Below are 27,803 nucleotides of genomic sequence, written 5' to 3' on the forward strand. Positions count from 1 at the left end.
CCAATTCCGGACCCGATAGCCCGCGATTGTGGCCAAGACAATTTCGACAAGCCCCAACGCCGCCACCACGGCCTAGGCACGCCGGCGCCACCGCCACCACCGCCATCAGCACCGCCAGTACCTCCACTAGTGTCTCCACGAATGTCAATAACAACAATAACAACAATAATGCGGGTAGCGGCGTCGACGGCGGCGCGCCGCTGTCAGTGGTGCATGCGAGAGACTCGCCTTACGTCAACGTGTCGAATCTGTTCTTCCACAAGGACAAGAGCTTCGCCGAGAGTGCCAGAAGCGCCGGCTACATCGAACTCCGTGAAAAGCCCAAGTGTAGCCCGTACGACTTCACGTCCGAGTCGAGCGGCCACGTGGAGTATGCGGATAAAAGAACATTCGTCACTCCAGTTCAGTCCGACCTGGCCTACGATGTCGGAAAGGAATCAGGTAGTCCCCTCTGTCGAGGAAGGTCGAATTACGACCCGGGGCCTTCCAGCGGTAGAAGTCACTTCGACAGGGCGTTCTCGTTTTCCGGCAGGCAACCGCCTGAGCAACTACCGGCATCACGGATTTACGAGGCGGGCAGATTGTTTGTTGATCCGAGAGCTACTGGTGGCAACGTCGACCTGAAGAGGGAAAAGCTGGACATCAGGCCCACTTACAGCACGTCCAAGAGCTTCGACGGGTATACGACGACAGTGGAGGAGCTCAATTGGCAGGAGAGATGTTTGGAGTTACAGCTGGAGTTGCACAGGAGTAGGAGTCAAGCGACCAGGGTGAGGGATATGCTTCGAGAAAAGGTAAGTTTACACTTGTTTTCCGTATGAATTAACTTTTTAGCTGCCTGCAAAACAGCTTTTTTGAAATTATCGATAATGCCCGTTTTTATTAATGTAGATTTATTGGATCTTGGTTTAATTTACTTTTTATCTTCTCGAGTTTTAAAAATTAGAAAAATAAATTAAACTGAGATTAATCCATACAGTAGAAATGATTTTAAGTAAAATGCAATTACCATACGTTTAACATTTTGGAGTTTAGTTAGAAAATTGTAATATAAAAATATTGAGATCGTAACAGAATTTTAAATAATACATGATTATATCAAATGTATCAAAGTCTACTTATTTATTTAAAGTATTACTTAATATTATTAAAATATTACTAAAATATTTACGTATTTATTTATTTGAAGTTTATATACGGTAGCTAAAAAGTTAATTGTTATTCTACTATTTCTAAACAGTGTTAATAAAACTAACTATATTTAAAAGTAAGACAATGATTACGGTGACAAATTCAACAAGAAGACGCGATAAAAAGGACATCGTTATAACGATGTACTTTTAAACAAAATTAAACAAGATTATAATCTTGTTTAATTGCGGCGTGTTAGCCAAGGGTTGTTAGTCAAGGGTTAATAGTTAACGAATGTGTCATCCGGAATTTTTCCGACATACGCGAAATACTTTAAACAAATTACGCAGGGCCCAAGTGCGTGGCAGGGTGAACCGAAATATATATCTCAAAGTCTATATTAGTATGCACGACCACGCGCGCCGATTTAACGCCGTCACCTTAGATAAGGCACATAGACGCATCGCGTTGTTCGGCGTCAGCTTGTTCCTTGTCTTTTCAAAATGTACCGCATCAATCATTTAGCGAAACAAGCACTCGCGGACGACAGTTAGTACCGCTGTTGTTTTTGAAAAAAATACATTCCGCTCCACGTTCTGTGCACGTTGTTCCGCGCATCGGACAATGGCACAAGCGTGGGAATTAACGCAGATGCATTCGAAGAATTCTTTGCATTTCATGCTTGAGAAATTGTGTAAGATTTCTATTAATGCACGACATTTAGGGCAGAGACAAAAGAACAAAAAATTCAGAGAAATCATACGTTATTTCAGAGTTGGAGGAGAGAAGGCTCCCTTTGCGGTTCAATTTTATTTCTGAATGTTTCTCTACATGGAAAAAACAGTTCTACTGAAATATTAAAAAATTTAGCTACATATACAGATCTAAAAATAATTTTGGTCAACTGTTAAAATATTAAAATAATTATGTAGGACGCTCAAGCTGCAGTTACTAAGAATGTCAAAATTTTTTACGGCATGCTCATTACGTTTGAATTTTCTGCATAATTGTTTTGATGTCCCAACAAAATTATTTAAAAAAATTAAAAAATTATTTTTAGTTTTCCATCTAGCTAAATTTTTAGATATTTCAGCAAAATTGTTCTTTACGTGTACGTACAGGTTTGTTCATCCATTCGTTAGAGACGCGGCTTAACGTAAACAAACTGCCTCGCCAAAGAGACGATGGGACACACGTCGGACCGCGACAACGGAATGGACGTGTATGGAGCACACGTTGACGAGGATTCAACGTCAAGCCGGAAATTATACGTCCGCCTCGGCGGACACGCCGTAATATCGCTGACGGGTTTTTTTTTTTTACGAACTTTTCCACAATACGTACCACCCATCCCCGCACGTTTACCCACCGCGTTACAACGGTCGTTTTTATTTCTCACCGGCAGCAAACAGGATCGAGAGCTAAACGACGAATCGGCAAACCGTATCGCGGATCCGTATCCGTATCGCAATGCGCGGATGGTCCAGATGATATTATCTTTTTCCGCATACTTTTTATAGTTACCGCGCAGGACAGATTTCACGAACAAAAGCTTACGGTTTTGTATTATTTCTGAAGCTCCGCAGCGTGATGTATCGACAGAAGGGATATCCTACAAAAGTTTTTCATATTTATGGCTATATAATTGTATCGTAAAATAATTATAGTTAGGAGCTTTATTTTTGTAATTATTTCTGCTTTGGTATTGGAAATAATATAATTATGTTTATAAATAAATAAGAATAAAAAAAATAATTTTATAATTATTTTTACACAACTGTGTATATTTCTTTTGATATATAAAACTATAAATATTATATAATTATATTATTAATATTATAGCAGTATAACTAAAAATGTGGAATTCCTTACTATAATATTTTACCATGCAATTATAGTCACAAATATAAAAAACTTTTCTTTCAATGCGATTGGGGATTTAGAATTCTTTTTTATTCTGCATTACTTTCATTTTGTACAATATTTATCTGAAAATAATTTAATGTATAAAATTTATAAAATTATTTTGGAAAAATATTTAAATTTTGAATAGTATAAATTCGAATGATTACGTCAGAATTCTGACTGTAATATTTTCTTAGGAACGAAATCAAATTGGCCTCTATTTATTTTTCACATTGCACGGCTAGTATGTTCAACCTCGCCGTGTTTCCTCTTGTGGTATAACCTTTCGCTGAAAGCGGATGCTGTTTATATTATCGAAGCGGGGAGCCGCGTGCCCTGAGCGCGTGCAAAATTCAAGACGAAATCCTTGATGTATCTTGGGGCTATCTTTCGCACGGAAGGGATCTCAAACGGATTTACGACTCGAGGCAAGGTTTTCCTACCCTTGTGTGCGATAATCTCATTTTGAATAGTAAACATTTTTGCAATGCAAAGAGGATTTCAAATAGGATTATTTGCGGATCGATATAAAATGTTTTTACGTAAATATTTAAAAATAGAGGAAGACTCGGTTGTGTGAATACAAATTTAAGACTTAAATAAAGCTTAGATTCTAAACGATCTTCAACAAAATTTCAAATTTGAAGATAAATTCTGTACATATTGTATAATATCAGAAATTAAGAAAAATTAAGAAAAATAATTCTTTTCTCGATGCTTTTCTTTTTCTTTCGAAAAGATCGATTAAAATTCACTTAACTATTCTATCATTGATCTAATAAAAGTGGAATATATTAAACAATGTTTACGTAAAGTCATTAAAATTACACGTGCTCGAGTTTGTTTAATACACGAGCTTATCATCTTCATTGTTCGCAGCACGTCGCTTATCACTCATCACTTTCCGATGTGCACGTGGTTTAACGCGATATGCATGAGGGCACATATACTATGTTGTATATAACAAGTTGAATAGCGAAAAGAGAATGTGTAGAATCAATTGTGGATTATAAATAACGGCACTGAACTGACCGTGACGTCTCATTATCTAGGCAAACGTACAATACGGTACGCCAACAGGGAAGGGATATTGTTCGAGCGTGCACATTACTCTATTCAATTCCATTTTCGAGCGACGTGTACTAACGGCCATTAAATGTTCCCAATGTACAGTATGTCCCAGATTTAGCGATCCATTCTTCACCCACGAACTCTTCAATCAACTTTCAATCAATTTTCCTCCGAGACAAAGATCTTGAGAAGATTCATTATTTCATAAATTTCCAGTTTTTAACATTAATTTGATAATTGTTATTAATCTCAAAATAAATTCAATAGAGAGAAATTTTTACTAAATTTGTTTTCATTTTTGAAATTTAATTTTCGAGTCTTCTAGCAGCTTGCAAGCTAAAATAATTAAGGTCTCGATATTTTTTTTAGCAAAAATCGATTCATTTGTCCAAGAATATTTAGTAAAAGATTGCCTGGTATATCTGGGACATTCTGTATTATCCTGTATGTAGCTCATATTAATATTGATCGAGCGTGTGGCGTTAATGGAAGTCCTCACGTTAATAGACACACGAGTCTTTAAACGCTGATACGGATTTCAAAGACTGTCTATCAACGTCACAACCTTTAAAACAGTCCTTCATCCTTACTTATTCACATATAAAAATTTAATTATTTTACCGAGTAAAAACACATTTATTTTAATCTCTGAGGGAGAAAAGCTTTGCACATATTACAGTAAAGTAACGGTATTAGTAGTTATGTTATATATAGAATAAATCCTGAAAAATCTGCGTGCTCTCGTAACTTTTTTTTTAGACAAAACACGCTGTATTGAAAAAAAAGAACCTTCCGTTTTATATATCTTGTAAACTGAAATACGTGCGATGTTGAGAGAGAGAGATACGTTTTTCGAATATTCCTATAAATGTGACAATAAAACATCAATGAAATTAAAATACGGCAGAAAAATTGTTCCATGATAATTTCATTACTTTCCCTGGTAATGGAACGTTTAATATTGGTAATCGGTTTGCAATTAAACCGATTAAAAATTTATATTACACACCATCAGTTACCATTTTCCCTTCTCTCTAACCATGCGTGTAGTGATAGCTTCACGCTGATGAGTTTTCGCGCTCTAACTTAACTTTTTCCCGTAAAACCTTCCACGGATTTTTCGTCTTAAAATTTACGCATTGCGTACAGTGAGTGTAAAAAGTATTCGTACAGGAAAAAAAAAAAAATCTTATTTTTAAAAAGTAAATATTATCCAGCTAGAAATAAGTTATCGAATTAATGTCAAATCGATACAATGATTTCAATACCAATTTGAAGTCGATTCGATGTTTAATTAACAATCATTTCTTGCTAGGTAATTAACAATTTATTCATAAAGAATTAAATAAACTGTATGTTTTTTTAAAATTATATATACCAAAAAAATTTGTATTAATTATAGAAAATGTATCATCTGAAAAATAAGCGAAAATAAAAAATTTTATTGTTTGGATGCTCAAAAAGTATTCGTACAGTCGAAAATTTACTTCTAAAATCAAGAATACATGCGAAGCTCGTTTGTTTATGTTAGAACATAATGTATTCATTGTATAAAATTGCTAATAAATTTACTTTCGACAAATAAGACCTTTTTTATAAAAAATTTCCTTGTAATTTTTGCACTTACTGTATATATGATCGAGACGAAAAAGGCCTTCTTTTTTTTGTTTTCTTTTAAAGACATGTGTCTTGATCGTGATAGAGCACTTTTATAGACATATGTATCTCTGTGATGGAGCACTTTTTCCTCTTCCTATTCCGGTTTTTATAAATTTTCTTCTCCTTTTATACGAATGTCTCTTTTGGGACACACTATCATTTTTTTTCTAATTCTCTATCAGTTTCCGCTCCACCCAGCACATACCCTGCTTTCAAAAATTGACGGAAAAGTTTGTAGCGCAGAGAAAAATGCACGATAGAGACAAGACAAATAAAGATGGATAGGTGACTCGTCTCTCCATCGATACGGACGCACACGTTCGAATCTCCCGGGACCTATACGAGTCAGACACTGGTTAGCATTGCCGTGTGCGTGAAATATCCACCATTATCTTGATTTGTTTGCGCCAGCCTTGAGTGCGTACGCTATATTTCGGATGGTTAATTTGTTGATCGACTGTGCCTGTAGTCTTTAATTTTTCATCCTAATGGATCGCTATCGCAAGTCCACACACGTGTCACTACTGTTGTTGCCGCAGTATCGACGTAGTACTAAATCAATAGCTTGAATCTGTAATTCACGGCAATACATCTTTCGAAATTTGACGTATTTCGACGATTTCGGTTGACGAAATCGAATAGAAATATTTACTATGAATATATTTATCATCAACTAAAAAATTATATTCACCCTGAATGAACAGGCATTATATTAAATAATGAACATATATTCAAAACAACAATAATACCAATTTAAAGCTAATAAGAGTCAACGCAGGACGAGGTGCGTAATCTTAATGTGGAATGATGACTTAACTCCAATATATCTGTGATGTCTTCTTTATTCACAATGAATATTTCGACTTTCTTTTGAGTCTTCCTCAGCATATACAATCGCTTTCTTTATCAAATATCACGCAAATACAACTCGATAGTTCGTGAAGGTAAAACATGCTTTAAAACCCTTTCTTTAGTTTAAATTTCATGCATTTTTAACAAAAATATTGCATGTACAAATATTTGACATAAAATATTTGACGTAAAATATTCAATAAAAAAGTCTTAAATTACATTTTACTCCATTTTATTAATTTTTTTGCACTGGTGAATGTATTCATAATGGATATTTTTATTCGATATCGACAATCCTATTTCGAACACAAAAAAAAAACGAAATCATGACATGTTTATCATTATAAAGATGAATGTCTTTTATCTTGAGGATTCGGTATAAAGTTCAATACAGATTTAAAATCACTGCACAATCCGGAAAATCAGTCTCAATCAGTTCGTTGCTACATCTGATTCTCGATTCCAGAATAGACCCCAATCAACGTAATTCTATAGAAAATAAGACATTTATAGAGATTCAATCGGAAGTTTATATACGATGATATTCTTCTCTGATTTTCGTTTGTCGACATGTAAAAATCCGTGTTGAAATTTTTTTTATAATTTTGTCAAGTAGGGTAACTGTCCCTATTAATGTGCCTTTTAGTCAACTTGCTTATTACTGAATTAATTATTAAATATTGTAGCTTTAATTTTATCTGCTTGCAATCAATATCGGTTTTTCAACTATTTCTTTTTCTTCTAATATTTCTTTAATTAAAAAAATGTTAATATTTTATAATGTTTTTGACAAAAATAAAAAACATGTTTTTGTCCCTATATTAGTGAGTCCTCCAAGCGACGATGGCCCTATTAATGTGTCCCTAATTTGTGTGCCTATCTACATTTGATTCACTTTAATGTATAGTTACTAAAACAGGTAATAAATTTAAGCTAATTGTTTAGGTTAAATATTACATAAATCATTGTTTCAATTATATATTTATTTCAATATATACTTATAACACAACGTTTTCAATACAGGGAACATTAATAGGGACAAGCTTAAAATCTTGCAGTACGTATTATTGGATTCACATAAATTCCTCACATATCTTTTGAAAAATATTTAAAATACTTTAATACTCAAAAAATAAAATATTATCTTCGGTATCGTATGCATTAACAATTTAACTTAACAAAAAAAAATTTTTTTTTCTTATTTATTCGTGCTAGTTTTCTTTATGACTTATCGAAATACAAAAGCACACTAATATAGGGACAGGCACAGTAATTGGGACAGTTACCCTAGATCTTGTGCTATTAAAAAAGAATTAATTTCGTTACAGTTTTGTATAAATTTGGTGTAATTCTAAATCAATCTTTTAAAAGATAATTCAAAATCTTACGATATCCTTTATAGCTTTTCGATAGATATTTCGTCTGTAACGTAATAGAGATACACAGCGAGTACAAATGTTACACGTACGTTTCTCTAAGTCTGTATGTACGTTTGATAAAATAGGTAGACAGAGCAAGACAGGGAATTACAATCTGCAAAGTTCTCGTAGTAATGGACGTCTGTGTCGGATAGTACAGTGCCAAGAGCCGCGAACATTGCGCCCAATTAGTAGTTAAGCTTACGCGAAACTTCGACGAAATTCAAGTTTGGGGAATTGGCGTCGAGGATTAGGATACTATACTTTACTTTAGCGCAGTGGCGACGAGCTTTTCTGTGGCTTTATGAAACCATTTACAGCTCAAGTTTTATCAAAAATTATTTTTATTCGAGCTTCGATAAAGGAAGAGAGTCTCACGCGCTCGGACATGGATATTATAAGTTTGCTAACATTCTCTAGATTTTATCTATATTTGCTTTTCTGCTGAAAAGCTTAGCTGAGTCAGTCTTGAGACACAACACGATGATTCAATTGAGAAATTCAGGTGAAGTTTGCTCGAGATACAGATATTTTATTTTTCACAGTGCACTAATCGATCCTTCAGATTATATTTTTGTTTGCGTTTACTATTTTTTAATCTTATAATATTTTGGTACTAAAGGTTATTTGAGGAGAGAAATTACTTTACATGAAAAACTTACTCGAAAACCAAAAATAAATTTTTAAAGTATTTAAAATTAAAAATTGTATATTCATATTATATGATGCTCTTATCCTTTTTTGGATATCAGTTATCTCGAAAAATAATGCTAGATGATAATTTTCTTACATTTTATATTGATTTAATAAAATAGCTAATGCCCATAGCAATGCGCACTTTTATTTAAAATTACTTTGCTTTTATTACTTTCTCGAACTCAATGTATGAAATTTAATATTTATTTGAGGAATAAAGTTTACCTCTGTTTTAATAAAAAAATAATTATGCAAATTACTTTGCTATTTTCTATATAACTTTTTTTTACATCCTGAGGACAATTGTGTGCATAGTTTATACAGTAGCTAAAATTTGTTAATAATATATATGTTTATCAGTTTATATATATATATAATACAAATAATAAATTTCAGCAAATATAATAATAGCAAATTTTTATATGATAGCAAATTTCAGCTGTTATCAATTAAATTAAAATAAGTTCTTTTGTCAATTAAGATTTATCGATATTTTCATTTCAAAATACTTTTTCGATCGAATGGAATCAGTTCTTATTTTAGATGACATTAACGAATCCACAAAATAAAATGTAAAATATGTGATAATATATTGCTTGTCGAAGTTACTATAAAATACGAAAAACAAAAGATTCACACACACAGTGTGCAATTATTTAATATTTAAAAATAATATTAAATATTTCTTTTGAAAAGAGTCCAACACATACGGCCGTGACTTTTGGTTTGGTATACGTTGTTTTGATATACCGGCATTATGGCTATTTGTTTTGGTATACGTTATGGCATTCGCGCAAAGCCACCGTGCGCAGTATTGACTATGTTTACACGGACACCCTTTATCGGGTTTAATAATATCCGTAGTTATGTAAAATTGGCTAATCATAGTAATTTCTCTGAAGGATCGAATAACTATGATTTGTCAGTTTCTATAAACTACGGATGTTATTAAATCCGATCAAGGGTGTCCGTGTAAATGTAATCATTATCATTGCAAGGTGAGACTTTAACGACAGGTAACGACGCGTTGTATACTGCTCTGTGTTACCTATTGAAATGCGATTATTTTCTATGAACAATTAACTCGTCTATCAGCACGTACGTTTGATTAACTCCCGCGATTGACGTCTGTTAATTTATTGACAACTTTTATTGAAGTAAGTATTTCGCAAAGTTTATTCATTTCACGTGCAGCAGTAATAGAGAATGGGAATTATAAAATATTCTTTTATTGCGATATTCATACGGGCGATAATTACTTATTGAAATGCGATTATTTTCTACGAACAATTAATCTGCCTATGGGTACGATTGATTAACTTCCGCGATTAACGACTGTTCAGTGTTAATTTATCGACAACTTTGATCAAAGCAAATGTTTTGCGCAGTTTGCTTATTTCGCTTATACAGAAGGCGATAGAAGATGAGAATTGTAAAGTATTGACTTATTATAATATTCAATGATATTTTTAATAATATTTAGATTTTAATATATTTTGTATTAAGCATTAACTTTTTTACTAATTTAAATATAATTTGTTTATTATTTGTAGATCAAGAACACGGATTAATATAAGAGTATTAATAATTCTGCGAATATCCCCCATAATTCAAATTATGGAAGACCACAATGTATTGATCGTTTATTAATGATACATGTGTTTCATTAAATTTACATTTTCGATATGTATTACTTATTACACATATGCAACACCGAATTTTGATTGTATCTCATCGGAGGATGAGTTGAATTTCAGTCGTTAACTCGATTTTAATATCACAAAATTTATTGTATTAATTTGCAAGGTTTGTGAGCATTAAGTGAATCATACAGCTTCTATTATTATTAATATTTTTTTGCATTTTCAATCGCATTTCAATGGAATTCCATCGCTACATAGTAAAGTGTATATTATATCGTGATTAATATCATCGGATGCCGCACAAAGTATCATGAGATTTATTCTATTCTGATAATAACATATTTATGATGAATATACAAATTAAATTACTTGTAAAACATGGTAGGAAACATTGTTAATTTAGCTGTTTATTTTTCTTTTTCAAATAATTTTAAATAAAATTTCAAGTTTGCGTTTAGTCTCTCTGTATGCTTCCAAGATTAAATGTATAATCACCCGTAAAAAATAGGTCACTGTAACATTACAGTCCATTTTTTGCGAGTGAGTATATTATACAAACTAGTACGAGAAAAGGCAATAATTAGAAACTCTTATAATATACATTTCACAAAATATATAAATAATGATAAAAAAATCGAGCAAAAATATTTTGCGATAGATGGCATCTATTTATAAATATTGAAAAAACTAATGATTATTAATTGTATTAATTTCGTAAATAAATAAGGCAATTTTATTTAAATTTTTAGTTCATCCATTTTTATTTATTTATAATTTTATGGGTCAATTTTCAAGGAAATCATTATTTGTTGTTGCAATCGGCTAAGTATACTCTCTATAAAGTTGATCTTTAATCAAACAATTATTGAACCATCTGTGTCTCATATGATATGAAACTTTTTTCTGAATGTCTTATCTAATATGTATTATATATGCTTCTTGATCCAAGATTCATAACGAAATACAAGCCTTAGTATATTAGCCTTAGCCTTAGCGGATCAAACCGATGATTCAATTACGCGACAGCGCAGTCACACTTGCTGAGAGCTCTGTTTTATAATTGGCCATGAATTTTAATTAATGTAGTTAGCTATGTAAGGTCAAATGGGCTAATTGAGGCTAAGCGAGACAACGCGATGATTTTTTAATGATGAAGTTAATGCTTGTTATAAAAGTTTCAAAAAATGAATTTAGAATAATTATGCAAAGAATTATTTGAAAATAAAAATCATTAACTTTATCATTGAAATATCATTATAGTGAAGAAGCCTAAGAAGTCTTGATTACTTCATTTAGCTATTTGACCTAACTTTATCGCATTTGTTTATGTGTTTGATATTGTATTATGCATAAATAACATGATAATGAGAATATGGATGATATGGATGACAATCAGTTTTCGATATTCAAATTTATTACTGTTTATTCAAATATATTACTGTTTATTCATTGCTTAATGACGAATTTATTACGTAATAAATAAAAGAATAAATTACGTAATAAAAGTTGGATATACGAAAAAGGGATAAAAATGTTCATAAACGTTAACTTTTTGTTAAATATATTACAAAATAATATATTTCTGAAAAGTTTCTTGTCTGATATCGTTCAACATTATTTAAAAGACTTAATTACATTGTATGTATTTGAATTTAAAAAAATTACGTTTTATTATATATTTTACATGAAGCATAAAAAAAACGCAAGAATATAATAATTTAATTAATCTTTAATTAAACTCTTTATTTGTAAAAATATTTTAACGAACATTCTTAGAATGCAATCAAGAGAAGACGATATTTCTCTCTGTCTATCTCTATTTCGTTCCACTGTATTGCGAGAACGGCGCCACGACGCCGAGCATTCTGTCTGGCTACGAGAAAACTTCGGCGCCGCGAAGGAATTGCGTCCGAAAAATAGTAAGCCATCGGTTAAACGTAGCTTCCTTGACTTTTTCGCATTGGATTGCGGCTCGAGCTACGTTATCGTTTACGGGTGGGAAGAGAACAGACGAGGTGTTGGAAAAACTGTTCAACCTGAACCACGAGTAGCAAACTTTTCGATATCTTTCAAGATATTTCCTCGAATGAAATTGTCCAACAACGAAAAATAAAAAAGATCAAAGCATGCTATACGTCATGTACTATGGGCGAAACAAATTTTACAAATGTTGTACAAAAAACAATAATGCCTGGAATTACGATGTTTATTTAAAAGCTGCAACCGCGCGTCATCTCGCAATACATTATAGTTATATTATAATAATTAGATTATGGTTCACATAATTCGTATTTATAGGGATTTGATATATATCCGTATTTTAATTGTTGAATAATTGATGATAATTGCGATATCGTACGACAGATATTTCATATGAGCTATTGAGGTCGACGCAAGTAATTCTTTTCGAAAATATGAAAATAATTTATGACAGGAAATATCGTAATATTACTATAACGTTGCATACTTTATTGCTTTATAATTTTTTAAGTTTTGTATAAGGAAACATATTAAATTCTACATTATTCCACTATAATTACAAATTAATGAGCGCATTTATCGAATGTTTCTATATGTTTGCACATATATTAATTTATATAATTTTTTCTAATACATAGAATGTTTTATTTTTGCTATATTTTTTTTCTAATAGCGTATTATTTTGCGGTAATTTTGCGTTTCGATCTATTCGTTCTATTCTTCGTGGTTTCTTCATCGCTCACTCTACGCTGTGGAATTCGGTAAATTCACCATCAATGTCGAGATACGCCGGGCACATTTCGGCGAGAATTGATTAAACCCGGTTTAACCCTTCGTTTGAGCCCCCATGTGCCTCGTAATCGTAAATTGGGGCGGTTCTCGTACTTGTAGCGCTATATCACCCGCCTGAAAAGCGCAGTCTCTTTCCAGGCGCGACCTTCTTTAACTTTTAGACCCATGCGAACCGATTCACATTTGCATTCGTTTGATTTTAAATTACATTACTTACTTTTCCGACTGCAACTTGAACACTTACGTAACCAGACACGTTAAATTTATCTTGTGTGTGTGTATTTGTTTGTTTGTTTGTTTGTTTATTTGTGTGTGTGTGTGGGGTGTATGTAATTTTCTTTAATATACTGAAAGTAGAATCTCCTAAAAGTTCCAAAATTGAATTCGATATCGCGATATTATGTTCAATTTTGTCTTTCGATACCTCGGTTTACTGCATCACGGAATGGTTTTCGAAGTACAGGATTGCGTGAATCTCAAAGAAATTGTCTCGCCAGGTAGGCAGCGAGGGAAGAAGCGTTTTCGCATATATAAGGGTAAGGTACAACCTTACAGCGAGGGATCGAGGCACTGAGGAGTTGTTCTACCTGACGTACGATAAAGCTCGCGCGTAACGGGCCGAGACCGTGTTCTCCGAATGGACTCTTTTTAACTCGGGACCACTAGACAGACGAACACGTTAATATCATTTGCCCGCCATGTCGTTGCTTTTATTTCGACCGTGGCGTCTACTTTGTGCTCGGGTAATAAGTAATTTCGAATTTTAATCACGTTGGAATTTTGTACTACGTTCTACTCGCCCACCGAGGAATGCAGCGTTAATGGAAAATCTCTTAAACCTATCGCGTTATGTGTGTTTTAAGTTAATCAAATGAGAACAGTAAATTATACTTTGTTAATAAAGTCCAAAATTATATGCATTTTTTCGTAAAAATAGAAACTTATATATATATCGCTCATATACTCGGAGAAAATTTTATATTAAGTTTTAATATAATTTTAAATTACACTTTATTATGTCTTGAATTTTCGTATGGACTCTCACAACATAATTCCGATTTAATTTTTACTATGATAATACTAATTTTTATCACATAAATAAAGTAATTATTTTGTTAAGCCATATTCTAACATGAAAACAGTTAATTTTTACTATGATAATACTAATTTTTATCACATAAATAAAGTAATTATTTTGTTAAGCCATATTCTAACATGAAAACAGTTAATTTTTACTATGATAATACTAATTTTTATCACATAAATAAAGTAATTATTTTGTTAAGCCATATTCTAACATGAAAACAGTTAATTTTTACTATGGTACGCAAACAAAATTTGCTAGGCATATATTTTTTACTTATTTTTACAATATTAACTTTCATTCAACAAGATTTGATTTTGTAATAAAAAATTTTACTATAAAACTTACTATAAAAAAGTGTAAAAATTACGTTGTATTATTGTTTTTAAAAAATAATTATAGCATTTAAACTTATAATTTACATGAAGACCGCAGCTACTATCACATTATAGTGTGGCGATTCGCCACTAGAGGTCCACGGGACTCACTCGGTTCGCGTGAGCACCACGCGAATTCCCTTTAAATAGAAACATCGTTTTGGATTAATTCTAGGCGTCTGAGGCAAGTCCCACACTACATCGCCTTACTGATGAGTCTATAGTAGTGTGGGACCAGGACAAAACGCTGCGGCCGATCACAAAGCTTCGAGTCAGGCCTCCTTAGTGGACATCCACAATAGTAATTTTATATTCACAATAGTATTCTAAATAATTACCGTAATTTGAAATATAAAATTTCCTCCGTGTATATCTTCCATTTTGAGTAAAAATTAATTTATATATTTGTCATATCTCTTATTTTTTCAATACTAGAAATTTAAAATGCGCCTATTACGGTCAAAGCTGGATCTTTATTGCTTTAAATAATTCTACTAAGGCCTCGGTGATCTAATGGTTTAGGACGCTCGTACGGAATTCAAGAGATCCGGGTTCAAGTCCCGGCCAAAGTTAATATTTTTCGCAATAAATTTATTAACAGTTTTTCAACATTTATTAACATCTTAGCTGATTGAAGTTTGGAACGTTCTTGTAGTGATTTTTTCAAAACGATTTCTTCCATTTCTCCTTTTACACAGAGGTACCTCTGTGCAAAAGGAGAAATGGGGGAAATCGTTTTTGGATTTTTAAGAAATTTTTAAGTTGTCTCTCTCTCTTCTCTCTTCTCTTCTCTCTCAAGAGTGGTTTTTCGCTCATAAGGGTGCCTTCCGACTAATGTATTCGATCGGGGTGTTTTTTATTTGTTGTCTGGCATGCAGAGGTACCTCTATGCAAAAGGAGAAATGGGGGAAATTGTTTTAAAAAAAATCACCACAAGAACATTCCAAACTTCAATCAGTTAACATCTTTATAATATGATGTTTGATTGTAGCATCAAATTATTAAATGTCAATTTAATTCGCGATTACTAGAGTAGTTTTAATTGCGTTTATAAGTCGGAAAAACAATTCGGCGCGCAGTTCGAAAAGACTACGATATGGTATATATGCAGGTACATATATAGTATATATTAGTAATTCAAGTTTGAATTATTTAAAGCAATGAAGATCCAGCTTCGACCGTAATAGAAATTTTTGATTTCTAGTATCGATTGTGTTCTCACATATGCGGTCTAAAATAAAGATTTTTAATATTGCTCTTATTTTTTCTCGAATGGAAGAGACAGTTATGATAAAATAAATTATACCGTAAAGAATTAACGAAAATTTTTAATATTTACTGATTACTTTTTTAATAACTTTTTATATTAAGATATATTTGTTTTTCCATTTTATAAAAAGAAGTTTTAATAAGATTCTTCAGTTATATTGCTTAAGTATTTAACATCTCATTACCATGTTAAATCGATAATATCGTATGCGAGCATTCGTTTGAAGGACATGGCATTACTGGCATTAGTCCGCCTGCCATGTTAAGTTTTATTAAACGGGTGGTTACTTATGTCGTTTTTTAAATTCTTACTATCTACTTATTAGAAACTATTATTCACTTTGCTTTCGTTAATTTTTAACTCACGGTAATGAAACAGTTTTAAATTAGAGATAAAAAACGAGACTCGTCGGCCGCAAAAGGGTTAAATAATTCATGCGTTGTTCCAATTTTCATACAATCCATCAGCGTGGCAGAAAGAATGAAAGGGATGGTTGAATTTTCATCCTTGTTTGTCATGCGCAACCGTTTTGCAAACCTGCCGCTGACGCTGGACGCTGGGGAAAAAAAGGAATTGAGACTTTTCGACAGCCGACACAAGCCGCGGAAATGAAAGGACAGGCTCTGGTGATTAAAAGCCCTTGGGCGGCAATTGATTTTTTTCTCGCATCCATTACACTCACACCTAGACGCAATGAACAACAGTTTGTCTACAGAGTGTACGAATATCGATGAGGCAGTTGCGCAAATTTATTATCTCTTCTGTTTATTTAAAATTATACGTCTCGTTTGTTCATTCAATATTAATTTTGATTGATTGACAAATGGTATGAAATAACATTTTCAAAGTCGAAATGTGCAATCTTGCCCAAAAAGTACATTCGGCACGCATTTAACAAATTTTCAGTATTCAATTTTGTTAATATTTAATAGTTTGGCCATTTTTTTTTTATTTTTGCACGGAAAAAAACGATTTTGCTGCATTGAAAGAAGAATTTTGCTGAAGAATCTACAAATTTGGCTAGATACAGATCTGAAAATAATTTTGCTGACCCATCAAAATATTTTGCAGGAATCTTAAGCATGATGAGCAATGCTACAATATGTTTTTGATATTCTAGCAACCAATTTTATTCTTATCTAATTGTTTTGTTGGTTCAGCAATTATTTTTCAGGTCTGTATCTAGCTAAATTTTTAGATTCTTCAACAAGATTGTCCTCTTAGTATGAAACATCTAAAAATTTAGCTAGATACAGATCTGAAAATAATTTTGATGACCTATTAAAATATATAATTATATATAGGAATTTTAAAGCATGGAAAACAACGCTGCAAAAATTTTTGACATTCTAACAACCAGTTTGAGTGCCCTACATAACTAATTTAACGATTCAACAAAATTATTTTTAGATTTATATCTAGCTAAATTTTTTAATTCTTTAGCAAAATCTTTCTTTCTATGGGGTTTGTGCTGGCAATAATTCTGATAATATGTTCGTGAAAAGTATTTCTGGGAATACAATTTTGCGTTTACTACACTTTTTCATTCTTTTTTTTTAATTCAGTACAAGGACTATTCCGATTGGCATATCCGTCGAACCGCACTATCAAGCTAAAACTCACGTCCAGCCGATCCATTTATCCTCGGGAGAAAATAAAGAGGAAAAAAGCTCGTATTTATTGGCTTGCGTCGCGACAGTTACATATTGCAACGCGTACGTATAAGCCGAACCTTGCGTGTACAGCTTCATGGATCACGAAATGCGTTTCATTGCTACTTTCTTCGCAGGTCACTCTGCACGTCATTGCGTGCTTGAAAACTTCGAGTAAAATGGATAGTTGTTAGGTCGACGTAGAAGCTTTATTACATCCGTGAAATAAAATCGAGATTGTAATATATAAATGTTTCAGTAATTTTTATTAATTAAAATAATTATTAAATTTAATTCGCTTTCTTCTCACGTATTTTCTTAACTATTATTTGAAAAACAACCTTCTTTTTGAGGATATAACTCTACATGGCACTTTCTTTTACGGCCATTTTCCGATACAATTTGCATTGCAGTCATATGTGTTCCTTCGATATTTTGTTTTAGTAAAGAGACGGAAAGAATACGCACGTAAAAGAATATACTCTGTTGGATTTGCAAGTCCAGGAGCTTGTTCTATTGTATCTTCCATGAAGCATACATCTCTCGTAGTTCGTCTCGACTTCCCTATCCATCTTCCTCTCTCTCTTCTGCGACTGTACCCTTTTTTGTCTACCTCCCTTTGCGTTTACATATCGTCTGTCGACGCCGTCGAGTACGACAAAGTAGAATTTCAACACATGGCACTTTCGCCCTCGCGTACGCGATAAGAGCACCTTTCTCTTCTCTTTTCTGTGAATGAAACTACGGAAAAGAGAGGAAGTTTATTCGCATTATGCAATCGTCAGAGCTGAATAATACTTCAACGTGTGAAATATGTGCTGAAAATGTTGAAGTAGTTGAAACATTATATAATATTCTTTGTTATATAATTAGTAAAAATTGGAAATATAAATTGTAAGTAAATATAATATACGACAATACTCGCCAGTAATAAATTCGAGCAGCAAACAAGAAATATTTAATAAATCAAATAATCTGAAGGGCTATGAGCCAGAAATACACAAAACAAAAATATATTCTAAAAAATTATAAATATGAAATTACAAATGTTATTTCGACGCCGATCGGGTCATTCTCAATGTTAACAAAAATTTTAAATATTAATATTACAAACGGCAAAGAGATATTTAATTAATCTACTAACGAAGACTACGTGTCTTTGAAATTATAACATATATAATTATACACATATATAATATATATATATAAAGTTTACGTGAATATATTTGGTAATATATTTGCATATATTGTTACGAAACATTCATATTATAATTATTTTTTGGCATCTTCAAATTGTTCTTGACGAAAACAGAATAGTCGAAAACTGAATAGCTGCAGAACACGTTGCAAAAGTCGCTCGCAGAAGTTTGAAAGTAAAGTGGAAGCAGACAAAATTCTCTTCGGCGGCACGAAAATTTATCACGGCTACGAATCTCTCGATTCAAATCCAATTTTCGAGATATACGAGACCACGCGCAATTTCCTACGTTTTTCGGATTTCCTACGTTTCCTCTACTTTCACTTCCGCCGCATTCTTCCCCTTGTTTACCGGTCGGTATTTGTCTGTCAAAAATGATATACTGATCCACCGTAGCTTAGGTTTAGGTGGATAGAAACGCCAATCTTTTTTTCGTTATTTGTGATACAGTGACATGCAAAATTTTTCACATGTTAAGTTACATCGTCCGATTCTACATAGCTTTTAATATAGATGCATATAGGTTATTTTTATTTACTTACAATTTTTAGCATTTTCTACACTGAAAGAAAAGATTGGTTGCTGCAACAAATTAGATGGTTAAATATGGCATAGCATTTTTAATTGGCTGTAGCAACCAATTTTTGGTTGCGTTAGCCAATCGAAATCTTATACTGACATTGCGGATAGGCTAATACAACCAACGATTGGCTGCAGCATCCAAAAATTTACTGTTGCAATTAAAAATGCTATGCCATATTTTACCATCTAATTTGCTGCAGCAGCCAATCTTTTCTTTCAGTGTAATATTAATAATTTAGCTCAATGTGTAAAATATAAAAGAAACGGAAAAACATTAGCAATAATCCATTCAATATATCTATAAATTACGCAGATTATGAATAATTTAAGTGATTATATATAATCTATTATATATTATACCTGCAATCGCTAAATTGAAATGTCTAATACGTTCAAAAGCAATTATTCCGGCTTTTTCATTCCTTTATAATACTCTATTAAACGCATGTCACTTAACTTTACTCTTCAAAATCGTCTGGTCGTCTTAACACAAAATGGATATGCGCAATTATCGTGGACTCTCTTTTGTCCGGCGTTGAGAGATTTTAAAAGCTTCCATTCTCCAAGTTCGATTAACGCACCCCCTTTGTTTTTTATCCAAGGTCCCGCGCAACCGGCCGTTAGTCTCTCTTTTCCTCTATTTTGTGAAAATAAAAGTTGATCGTACGAGCAGATCCCATTTAGCTCGGAAAGTTATCTCGAGGAACTTTACCGGTCGGCAGAGAGCGCGCTCTTTCGCGCTTTTGTTTTCCACTTATTCTTGATGCCACTTTCCTCTGGACAACTATTTTCCATTGACAGCTACTTTTGGTTTTACGATTAATATATCGATCAAAATAGTATTGCGTCACATATACATACAGTGAGAGCAAAAGGTATTCGTACAAGAAAATTTTTTATAAAAAATCTTATTTGTAGAAAATAAACATTAATTAGCAATTTTATACAATGAATACATTCTGTTCTAACATAAACAACCGAACTTTGCATGTATTTCTGATTTTAGAAGCTAAATTTCTCGACTGTACGAAACTTTTTGATCATCCAAGCAATACAATTTTTAATTTTTGTTTATTTTTAGGTGATATATTTTCTATAATTAATACACATCTTTTTGGTATATATATTATAATTTTAAGAAACATACAGTCTATTTTATTCTTTATGAATAAATTGTTAATTATCCATCAAGAAAGGATCGTCAATTAAACGTCGAATCGACGTCAAATTAGTATTGAAATCATTGTATCGATATTCATTCGACATCAATTCAATGATTCATTTTTTGCTGGATAATGTTTACTTTTTAAAAATAAAGTTTTTTTAAAAAACATTTTCTCTGTACGAATACTTTCTACACTCACTGTATATATTTCTTATAGATTATTTTATATATGGTGAATACTAAATACTCTACAAGATTTTAAGAAGTGATTTCTCACACATATTGAAGATGAAAACTTCGTAGGATTATTATATTCGATTCAATTTAAAAAATACGGGGTTTTCAAAATTTTTGGAAAGAACGAAATTTTCCCTCAACTTTGAAACTTCCTGTATCTTTGAAACATAAACCGTCTCGGACATATGGTCATATGAAATTTTCAGCTTGAATTTGAATGTGTGAGAAATCGCTCCATAAAATCTTTTACAGTCCATCCCGTATACATATACATAGAAATACAATATGAAGATAATTTTTTTCATCAAAAACTACGGTGTCGTAAGAGAAAAGTGTCGTGAAATAAGCAGCCAGTGAGCAAAGTACAAGTAAACGTCCAATAAATCAAAGCGTTTTAAAGAGAGAAAGAAGATAAATCGTCGAAATTTAGCAATCGCACAAATCGAGAGCGAGGACCAAGAAATTGGCTGACCAAATGGGACCCGCGGGTATCGAAATGGGGGCGGTTTAAATCGAGATAAAGAAAGCGAGAGAGTGAGAGAGACAGAGAGAAAGAGATAGAAGAAAGTGAGAGAGAGGAAAAAATAAGATGTTCGATGGGCTTTTTATCGAGTGATTTGGTCAAGCGACTCCCTTCGGAGCGATAACGGTCGTCAATAGACGTCCAGGACGTGGAGAAGAGCCCACGGCCGGCCTTCCTTCCTTCCTCCTTAGTCATCACTTTATCTCGCCCTGTTACCTTTCTCCCGTCTGTCGGGAAACTTTGTGATTTAATTGAAAAGAGATTTATCGTAACTTCATTCACGCGGTGCGCTTAATCCACGGCATTCTTAATCCGTGGTCGACGAATTAATCTACCGCCAGTCTTACGGATTGTTCGAAGTTCCTTGCGTCTGAAGAAGAGCCTCATTAATGAAGAATTTTCGTAATAGCGTGCTATATAGGGTAAAAGCAGGGATTATGGAATAGCTTTTTCTAAATTAACATTGCTCCAATATAAATGCTTATGAAGACTTTAAATTTACACAGAACTCTTGAGGAATATGTTAGCTACAACATTCAATAAATGAAGGTCGCCAAAATTTAAGTCCAACGTCAATATTAACAAAAAAGTCAAAAGTGAAAAAATGGGGGGGTTTAAAAAATGGGATGTAATATGGAATACCGATGAAATTTTGACCATAGTAATAAATAACACAATAAATGAAGTCCAAATTTGTTTATTTATATAAACTGATCAAGAAAAATAGAAAAAACTTTTCAATTTTTATTGTACAATACCACAGAAAATATAATAGCATCATTACGAACGTTATTACGCATGGATAAATAAAAAATCGCAAATAAGCTGATAAATCGCAAATAAGCTGATATAGAATACATGCTGTAATCTAATCTAACCTAATCTGATCACGAATAAGTTGCTAACATGCATGGAGTCTATTCCATATTCTCAACCCTCCATGTATTCCACATTACCTGAATTTCGTCATATGACAAATAAAGTCTTTCCGTAGCAATAAACAAGTTTGAAATAGCAATTAATCTGCATAATGTTGTTCATGCAACATTATTAAAAGCGTCTGTGCAATATAAGTACTAAAAAAACTTACCTTCACACACACAACACACACACACACACACACAATTTGTGAGAACACTTTTTTATAAAAAGCTGCCGGATCTTCTTACGTAACGGAAATGAATATGTTAATTGTAGCAAAACGGTTGGTCGGACCGAGTTCATTGCTTGTTATGACATGTTTGGTAACAGTTGCAATAACTTTCAGCGATTGCCGCCAGATTGCAATGCTTTGTTTAAAAAATAAGCCACTATTTCATATTAGTAGCCTATGCCATAACCCCTGATTTTACCCCACACATCGCGTTTTATGCGTAGTAATTTTATGTTAAATTTACGTGTTATTTTTAATGTATTATAATATGAATTTGGGCTGATGAGAATAAATCTAGTTAAATAAGAGAAATCCTGTATTTAATCAAAACGGATCTCAACGTTTAAATATTCTGCGTGAATTTATGTACATATCTGATTCTACAGATCGCACACCGAAATCTTTTTCGGTCTTTAAACGCAATCATTAAGCAAAACATATAAGTAGAACCAGACTAGTAATAGCATTTATTAAATTGATGAGCAATTTTAATGCCAATAAGCATTTTTATAAGAATTTTAATCTGATGTTAATGAGAATGTTAAATAATTATTGCGAAAAATATTGCCGAAGCTTTGGTGGTCGAATGGTGAAAACGCATGGAATACGAGAGGCAATAAATTATTCGCAATAAATTATTTAAGATGCTTAACATCAGAATAATATTCTTATAAAGATGCTTATTAGCATCAAAAATTGCTTATTATCAATTTAACAAGTGATGTTACTGGTTTTGCTTATTATTACGTTTCAAGATCGAAAAAGATTACAGCGCGCCGCAGAATAAGATATACATATAAATTCACACACACAGAAATAAATATTTAAGCACTAAGATCCGCTTTAACCGATTATAAAGTTTCTTTTATTTTTAATAATAATAATTATTATTATCTTATTTAATTTTAATTATTTTTAATGTATTCAATAAAGTGAAATATCTTATAATTTTGTGTCTATAAGAAAAAAGAGTTACATACGTAAGTATAACAAATTTAGAAGAAAAAGAATATTTTTTAAATCAAGAGAATAAAAAATTGTTGCCATGTCCTTTTTCTGTTGTTAATTACTCACATATTGACATTTATAAGATAAATTCCAATTGTTAGTTTTTCAAAATTAATTATGAATATATGGAATTTATATAAAATATAAAGTTTTATTAAAAAGTGTGAAATATCTTATAATTATACATAAGAGAGAACACCTTACTTTATCATTGCTCCCCACCGAAAAAATCCGTTATACATATAACGAATGATTATCACGAGCGAACTGTCGGACGAGTGTTATGGTATGACGAAAAATCGAGCGAGAGCGTGAGATTCAATGTAGTGGGGAGGAGGGGGAGGGGGGTGCGAAAAAGAAATTTTTTTCCCTCGAAGGATACGGTCGAAGACGGGGGTGGTTGGGCGAGGTAGTCTCTTCTATTGTTTAACTTGATAAATGAAGTAGTCGGGCGCTCGGAAGCTCAATGCCGCCTGCCCGGTACACAATGCAATGGCGGCGATATATTGTTCCGAGTTAATTCAATGTCGGAAACTCGCTCTACCTCGCGCAGGTAGTAAACGTATATAGACGCGCGGTGAGTTAAATATACAATATATTTAGTCGAGATTGCCCGCCAATGCGCACTTTTTTCTCGTTTCCGCGCCCAATTGCATGCGATTCCATGGCTTCTCGACTGTACTCGTTCGATTTGCCATTACTGAAAAATAAATCCTCTTTTCTTGGTTACTTTCCCAATTTATCCAATCATACAGAGTTGTATGGATCGTCTTGCGAAATTGAGGCAACTTACATCTCGATAATATAAAAGCAAATTTTAAGATGATATGCGGCATGGTTTCTATCTTCGTATCATTATTATGCGTTTCTATATTTGCGGCAGTAAAATGCACTTTTAACATGAAATGCCAGAGCATCTTTTATCCTAATAATAGATTTGGAAAATGTTCAGTAGATATCGTGAAAGTAAATTTAGTATATTTTCTATATAAAAATGTTTGTATATTTAAACAATTATAATTAATAATTGGATAAATTATATTTTTAAATAATACGAATCAATGTAATTAAGAGAAATCTTATTTTCGGTTAAAGTGGATCTAAAGACCATCACACGTAAAAAAGTTTTAGTCGTAATTGAAGTATATCGATCGTGGTCAGCATTCTAAAACGTAAACCTTTTAACATTTTTAACTGTGATTGGTCAATTTGCTTACGACTTTATGGTTACGACTACAACTTTTTTACGTGTGATAGCTTTTAGTGCTTAAATATATTTTAATATAAATTTATATACATAACCAATTTGTATGTTCAAATTTTCTATTATATTTGAAAAACATGTTTACATTCAGTACATCTATATTCAGTATAACTGAGGAATACGTATGTATAGATCTATATATATATTTCTCACTATAGATATACTTATTGTATATTAGAATATATTCTCAGCACGTATTGAGAAAACAAATTGAATATACTCAGCTTGCATAGCTGTTTTGTGTATAGCATAGTGTACATTTCAATTGGAAAGAGAGAATATACATAGTTTACTTTTGCGATATTCTCTGAATAGTCTCAGAATTTACAATTTATATACTGTTAGAGAAATGCTTACCGAAATTTTTTATCTTATTCTACGCGAAAAATAACGCCATTTCTTTAAGATTAACTGTGTTTAAAAAAGTGCCAAGTGTAGTTTTTACGTGAGTGTTTATTGGATAGAGTGACTGTCGCTGCGAATTACGACGCTATAAAATCGGCTCGAAGCGATGAACCGAATACGTTGTAAATCGGTGAAAAAAAGATCGAAAGGGGAGAGATAGGAAGTGAGCGCGAGTGCCCTATCATCGTACTCGTCACGATCGAGCCTTCCTGCTTACGAGCGACCTTTATGTGGATTAGGTGAGAGAATCGTAAAGTGAAAATCCCCCTCTTCCGCCTGGCTATTTCACCGAGCTGATGCGAAGGGCGATGAGAATGCCACCTTGCACACGCAGGCAGGCAGAAGAGTACCTTCTGCAGAACGGATGAAAACGATCGTAAGTTCTTTAAACCGATCCTTGAAAAATTCAACCAAGATCTTCTCCCCTATAATTCACGATATCTCAGCTGCGTTACACATTTTTCCTCCTTTTGTCTCTCGACTGGTCGTACAAACATTCCAATATTTCACGCTTGTCGTTTGTTCAAACCTTGGCTAGAGTAGATATCGAAACTAATATAAATAATTTCGGTGCGCACAGAGAGACAAAATTTGCTACAAATTAAAAACGAATTACAAAATTTAATTGTCAAATTGTTTGCTGTTTATAGCAAATGACAATTAAAGCAATTATTTGTTTGCTGTTTATAGCAAACAAATTTATATATTTGACAAATATTTTGCATTTATTGCGAATAATTTTTCTAGCAAGTGTAAAAAAGAATAAATATTTGTTACACCTGCATCATTTGTGATCTCTGCATGTGCAAATAAGTTTATATCATAGTATAAATTAGCGTTCATAACAAATTTTTCTCTCTTATGCGTGCTTAGAACATAAGTAGGTATATTATATTAAAAGTGCTACATAACTCTCTTGTAGCATTTTGTACTGGCAGAGCTGGTGCGTACTTTAACGCTATTAAACACAAATCGACGTAAATATGTACGTTTAATAAAAATATAGAAACGAATTAAATCGCGAAATTCTCAATATATTTTATTGTAATATTTAATCAAATAAACATTGGGTATTTTATTAATTGAGATAGTTCAGTTTTACATTCAGATATTAAGTTAGTGTATAACAGCTTTAATATACACTGAGTGCGCACCAGTCCTACCAGTGAAACATGCTATCTTTAACATACAGTGACTACTTTAACATGCAAAAAGTGTTCGTACAGAGAAAAGATTTTTTTAAAAAACTTTATTTTTAAAAAGAAAATATTATTCAGCGAGAAACGAGTCATCGAATCGATGTCAACACTAATTCGACGTCGATTCGTTTAATTGACGATCTTTTTTGCTGGGTAATTAACAATTGATTCATAAAAAATACAATAGACTGTATGTTTCTTAAAATTATATATACCAAAAAGATGTGTATTAATTATAGAAAATATATCATCCGAAAAATAAACGAAAATGAAAAATCCTATTGTTTGGATCCTCAAAAAGTATTCGTACAGTTGAGAAATTTAGCTTCTAAAATCAGCAATACATGCAAAGCTCGTTTGCTTATGTTAGAACAGAATATATTCATTGTATAAAATTTCTAATTAATGTTTATTTTTTACAAATAAACTATTTTTATAAAAAAATTCCTTGTACGAATACTTTTTGCTCTCACTGTATATAGCTGTCCTGTTTGTTCATTTTATTGTGGTTCGCATGTCTCTTGTAGTTTTTAACAAGTCCTTGACAGTTTTAAAATTTCATTATTATAAATATATGGCGTAAAATTAAACAAATTACATGATTATCATCTAGCGCAAGCGCAGACAAATTTCAAACAAACGAGGACAGATATAAACGTTGGAGACACTTTTGCTACGTTATTCACGTGGCACTTCCAGTACATATAGTCTAAGGGTGAATGCAATTTTTTTTAACGTCATAAACGCGAAAGAAACAGGCTACGTTATCGCGTTTTTATTGTCGACGAAAGATCAAAACGCTGTCGGTGTGCGAGAAAGAAATTTACGACTTTGCCAAATTTATTCCGGTTTCAATTGCCTGCTCCTCCTCGTAACTCTATTCGCGACCTCGCTAACGAACGAATGAGCAAGCGAGAGGAGAGGATAAGAGAGGTAATGCAAATTGTGATACGAACGTACGCTCGCGCCGGAATATCTTGCATGTAAATGGCCGAGATGGAGTGCAGGGCTGAGATAGAGCGAAGATTGGACCGTGACGTGCGCGAGCCTCGAGTGTCTTAATATCGCGAGGTGGAGAAGCTGCAAGGCAACTTTGTCTTCATTTTCATCTTCGTCTTTGCGCCAGCTACCGAGAGTCTCGTTTTCCCAGATGTATTTACCTCCGACGTAGATATTTATAATTTCGAGACCGTATTAGCATTTTGAGAATAAGGAGTATCTTAATAGAACAATCGACGCGCAGAATTTCAAACGGATAGCCGCGTGTCTCTAACGACAAAAGCGTTGATAAAATTTTAATACTTTTTTTCACACAGTTCATACAGAGAGATAGATTCGAAGATTAGATATTTAAAGATTGGATTTAGAGATAAATTTAAAGATTTCCTCTTCCTTTTTTTAAAATTTGCTTACGGATTTTAAAATCATAATCTCTCACATCATGGATATCTAACATGCAATCTTAATTGTAATTACTACCAGATAAAGTGGTTTCTGCCTTTTGAGACATGCTTTTATACACGGAAAGAACGGTTTTAT

General features: G+C 32.6%; 1 protein-coding gene across 2 annotated transcripts in view; it reads left to right on the top strand.

The window, feature by feature from the left end:
* Positions 1 to 6: 6 nt before the first annotated feature.
* Positions 7 to 27,803, top strand: part of LOC108763482 (uncharacterized protein CG43867) — a 74,070-nt gene continuing 46,273 nt past the window's right edge. For both annotated transcript variants that reach the window (XM_018511127.1, XM_018511125.1), the window contains exon 1: positions 7 to 794. In XM_018511127.1, coding sequence (XP_018366629.1) covers positions 780 to 794 — 15 coding nt within the window. In that variant the 5' untranslated portion in view covers positions 7 to 779. The remainder of the gene's footprint in view (positions 795 to 27,803) is intronic.

Source organism: Trachymyrmex cornetzi, unplaced genomic scaffold, assembly GCF_001594075.2.
Source record: "Trachymyrmex cornetzi isolate Tcor2-1 unplaced genomic scaffold, Tcor1.1 scaffold361, whole genome shotgun sequence".
Lineage (NCBI taxonomy): Eukaryota > Metazoa > Arthropoda > Insecta > Hymenoptera > Formicidae > Trachymyrmex > Trachymyrmex cornetzi.